Source organism: Gavialis gangeticus, unplaced genomic scaffold, assembly GCF_001723915.1.
Source record: "Gavialis gangeticus isolate Ggan-Ray unplaced genomic scaffold, GavGan_comp1, whole genome shotgun sequence".
Classification (NCBI taxonomy): domain Eukaryota; kingdom Metazoa; phylum Chordata; order Crocodylia; family Gavialidae; genus Gavialis; species Gavialis gangeticus.
This window is the reverse complement of record NW_017729032.1, coordinates 149298344-149302854: the sequence shown is the minus strand read 5'-3', so window position 1 is coordinate 149302854 and position 4511 is coordinate 149298344. Positions and strand designations below refer to the sequence as shown.

At 39.1% G+C, this 4511-nt stretch overlaps 1 protein-coding gene across 1 annotated transcript in view; it reads left to right on the top strand.

Annotated features, from left to right (window-relative positions):
- Positions 1–4511, top strand: part of SLC9A2 (solute carrier family 9 member A2) — a gene marked incomplete at its 5' end in the record, with an annotated part of 86646 nt that overhangs the window by 34629 nt on the left and 47506 nt on the right. The window contains one exon of the mRNA XM_019525318.1: positions 1020–1483. Within this exon, the coding sequence (XP_019380863.1) occupies positions 1020–1483 (464 nt within the window). The remainder of the gene's footprint in view (positions 1–1019; positions 1484–4511) is intronic.

The following is a 4511-nucleotide window of genomic DNA, read 5'->3' as shown; positions in this document are numbered from 1 at the left end:
TGGCAGAGGGTAGATTTAGGCTAGATATCAGGAGGCGCTACTTCATGGTCAGGGCGGCTAGGATCTGGAACCAACTTCCAAGAGAAGTGGTGCTGGCTCCTACCCTGGGGGTCTTTAAGAGGAGGTTAGATGAACACCTTGCTGGGGTCGTTTGACCCCAGTACTCTTTCCTGCCATGGCAGGGGGTCGGACTAGATGATCTACTCAGGTCCCTTCCGACCCTAGAAACTATGAAACTATTTATCCTGCGTGGTGGTTTTACAAATGTGTTGTGCTGCTAAAATAGTGATGGACTCTAAGCTGTATATAACCTCCTTTTGGGCCCTTAGATATGACACTAACACTGCATTCTTCTATCCGGGATATATCTTGTGTGCCATGGACTTGGAGGTATGTTGGGAGTTCTTACTCTCCCTAATCTCATAGGCAATCTGACCCAAAGCCTTTCCATTTGCCTTAGTGGCTTGGATGAAAGCCAGCAAGCTTTAAGGAACTAAGGGAATGTTTTTGCTGTGTGATAGCTTTGGTGGAGAAGAATACCATGGCCTGTCATTCTTATTATTTTAAAAACTCTTTTGTGTTGGAGCTTAAACTTCCTTAAACAATATTCCTTTTGAAAATCAGGCCTTTTTTTTTTTTTTAAACAGTTTTTTTAAATTATTGCCGTTGTCAAATATTTCAATTTGCACAACAATTTAATTAATTAAAAAAACCCTGAATAAACCATAAAGAATGTTGAAAAGGTTTTTGAAAATGTTTTTGTCTATATTTATTTCATTATGATGTAATATTTTTATTCATCATAAAAATGAAGAAAAATTATTTCCAATTAAAAATATAGAGGTATATTGAAATTAATAATAGGTATAGGTATACTGGAGCACATGTAAAGACACCCACAATTACTTTGTGATTCCTGTTTTTTTTGGTGTAAAGACTAAGATAACAAAAATGAAGATAATTTTTGGATTCCACACAAATACTTTTTTCATTTTCTTTTGTTTGACTTTCCCTTGAAGGCTTTCATCTCTATCACAAGTTGCCCTCGGTAGTACCTGAAAGTTGCCTGCTTATTTTGGTTGGACTCCTACTGGGTGGAATTATTTTTGGAGCAGAGGAAAAGTCCCCACCTGCAATGAAGAGTGATGTTTTCTTTTTGTATCTCCTTCCTCCAATTGTACTTGACGCAGGATATTTTATGCCAACTCGTCTTTTCTTTGAGAACTTTGGCACTATAATCTTGTATGCTGTAGTGGGCATACTCTGGAATGCTATTGGGATTGGGGTTTCCCTCTTTGGAATTTGCCAGATTCAAATATTTGGCTTGACTGATATCACATTGCTGCAGTGTTTGCTCTTTGGAAGCTTAATTTCAGCTGTGGATCCTGTGGCAGTGCTGGCTGTTTTTGAAAATATTCATGTCAATGAACAACTTTACATCCTAGTGTTTGGAGAGTCTCTGTTGAACGATGCTGTAACAGTGGTAAGTTACTTTTACAAACCTTCATTTTATCAAGTACTTGACTGAATACTACTGTGCTATATTTTTTTTTCTGGCTGATTGTCAGAGTTTGCTGAAAACCAAAACTAGGGAGTTGCAGTGTATTTACTGAATTCTCTTTTTAGGCAAGAATTCCTAGATAATGAGTAATGATGGCACATTATTCAATAACTTCACTATCCAAAATCTTCAGTCTTCAGAGTATCTTTGGACTCCTAAGCATAATTTATAAGATTTCCTCCTATGCAGAAATGTGTGTTGTACTCAGCATGGATTCCCTGGCATACCCCAGAAGGTGTACAAATCAAATAAAGACCACAAACTTGGGTTTTTATTAATGTGTATTTGATGTGGGCCCCTGTCCAATAACATATGCACTAAGGTCACCAAGTTATTTACCACAGGCTGCCAACCAGCCATCAGATAGTATTTTTTGATCACTAACTAGCTGAGCCTGGATTCAGCTGGTTACCTGATGATGACACCAGGCAAAGATGGTTTAGCATTTTCCTGAGCTATCCACTACCTTTGTGCAAACCTGTTTTCATCATATCTGAAATATTATCATCATTGTTGCCTAACATAAAATTCTTACCCATGAATTAATTGCCTGCTGTCATGATTCCTGTAATAACCTATTTTGTGATCAGTAATTCAAGTTCTTTATGTTTTAAGGGCCACAGAATTTTAAGAAAGGGCTATAGAGCTTTCCTTCATTGATTTTTGGTTTTTTGGGGTTTTTTGTTTTGTTCATCTCTTAATGCAGAATTGCCCTCAAGGTTTTTAGACTTTCAAGGACATTCTTTAATCTACCTCACTGACTTCATGCTGCTCAATATGGTCCTTCAGTATTGGCCACATTCTCCTTTCCTTCCTATGATTTTCCAATTGGTTTTCCACTTAACACCTGACAATTTACCTGATTCTGCCCCCCAGTCAAGGTACTGAATCATGTCTATTTTTTAAAGCTTGTGTCAGAACCTTCTTTTTCTGGGTAGCTTATGCCTGATCTCTCTCTTTTTCCCTTGGTAGTAGTCTATATTGCAGGTCAAGCGTGGTACTGCAAAAACAAATGTGAAATTATTTGAATTTTAAATTGTTCTTGGGGTCTTTATGCTAATAAGGACACTGAGGTTCTTACACAGGCAAGCATTGCAAGCATCTGCACACTGTTGATGGAATCACAGATGATGGGCAGGCCATGTCACCAGGATGTCAGATGAGCAACTGCCAAAGATCTTTTACAGTGAGCTAAAGGAGGGAAAGTGCTCCCAGGGTGGCCAGAAGAAATGCTTCAAGGACTTCCTTGAGTCATCCTTGATACATTTCAACATTGACCCAAAGTCTTGGGAAGATCTTGCTCATGATTATGCCACCTGGCAAAACCTCATCCATATTGGAGCTACCATCTCTGTCTCAGAAATGCTGAGGCAGAGCAGAAGCACAAACACGTAAATCTTGCAACAGCAGCATATCCGCTATTGATCAAACAACCCAAAGTGGCATCTCTTGCTCAGTGTGCCATAGACAGTTCAAACCACAAATTGGCCTGATCAACTGTTTGCGTTTTCACCAAAACCAAACCAACCAGATGTCACGGTCATCTTTGAATTTGAAGGACTAACAACAAAAACTGATAAGAAGCCTTCTCACTGTATGTCTAGTATTTGTTCTTTGATCAAAGTGATGATGCTTACTCCCAACCAGTATTTTGTATATACAATGGACTCACAGTTCTGTTTCTATAATGCACATCTTTCATGCAGATTTTGTAATTGCTGTTTTGCTTTTAAAGAGATGAGTAAATCACTGATATTTTGTCCTGTTTGGGGCACACTTCCTGGATTCTGTTGGACTCATTTCAGCAGATGTGCTGATCATGCATTCACCTTTATAGCTGTTTGGCCAGGCAGTGGAAGTCGATATTCAGTTCAGTTCCATTTCATAGGTACTTTTGGAAGATTCTCAGCTGATTAGCAGAAAACCTAATAACTACCACAAATTAACATCAGCCCAGTCATGGCTAGTGTTGTAATTCTGCCTTTCAAAAATTGCTTCATTTTTTTTAACTTGAAAAATAATGCAGGTGACTGAATTTTGGTTGTATTAGCAGACTTTGGTAGAACAGAGAGGTATTGTGGATAATTAGCACTATGATCTGTCACTGTTTGGTTGAGCCAATATACTTTCAAGCCTCTTGCCCCCCACAGTCTCCACCATAAAGTAAAACATATTTTTGCTGTCTTCCAGGATACCATTCCCTAACCAAATTACCGGCAAAGGGAGTTGTGAAGGGTAGTCAACCTCATCCAGCCCCTGTAGTTTTGCTCCTAGATGGGACCAAAAATGACTGTTGCCTACTGGCATTTGATAGGGAGGTGGAATGTCAAGAGTCTAAAAAGTGAGTGAGGAGCTCTATAGAATAGTGGCTGAAGATATGTTGTCTGATATAGTCTCTTACCATCTAAATGAACTCCACTAACAACAATGGTTGTTCAGAAGCAAGCAATAATCCATCATATCTTTTAATAAATGGCATAAAATGCCAAATGGTTAATTTGCTGCTCACTCTTTCTACTTGCTGCTGCCTCACTGTCCTCAATGAACGTATTCATGAAAATCAGCCAAGCATTTCCCCACCCACCCAGCCACCCAATAAAACCAGTTAACCAGCTTCTTTTAAAACATAGAATATTGCTTGCCTTCCCACCAGCCCAGACACTACAGGTTTGGTCTTGACAAGAATGCTCTGCTTTCATCACTGTGCAACTAAGGTGCTTCCCAGGAAATTCCAGACAGATTTAAGCCAGTGGTTTTCAACCCTTTTTTATTTGCGGACCCCATTTGGAAATGTTGAATGGAGGTGTCTGATCACCCTTTAAATTGTAAATACAGGTATTCACATACTTTTGATTGATCATAGTCATCTTTTGTAGGCCCCATAGGCATAGTTTGCAGACCCCTGGGGGTCTGCGGACCACAGGTTGATAACCACTAACTTAAGCCATAT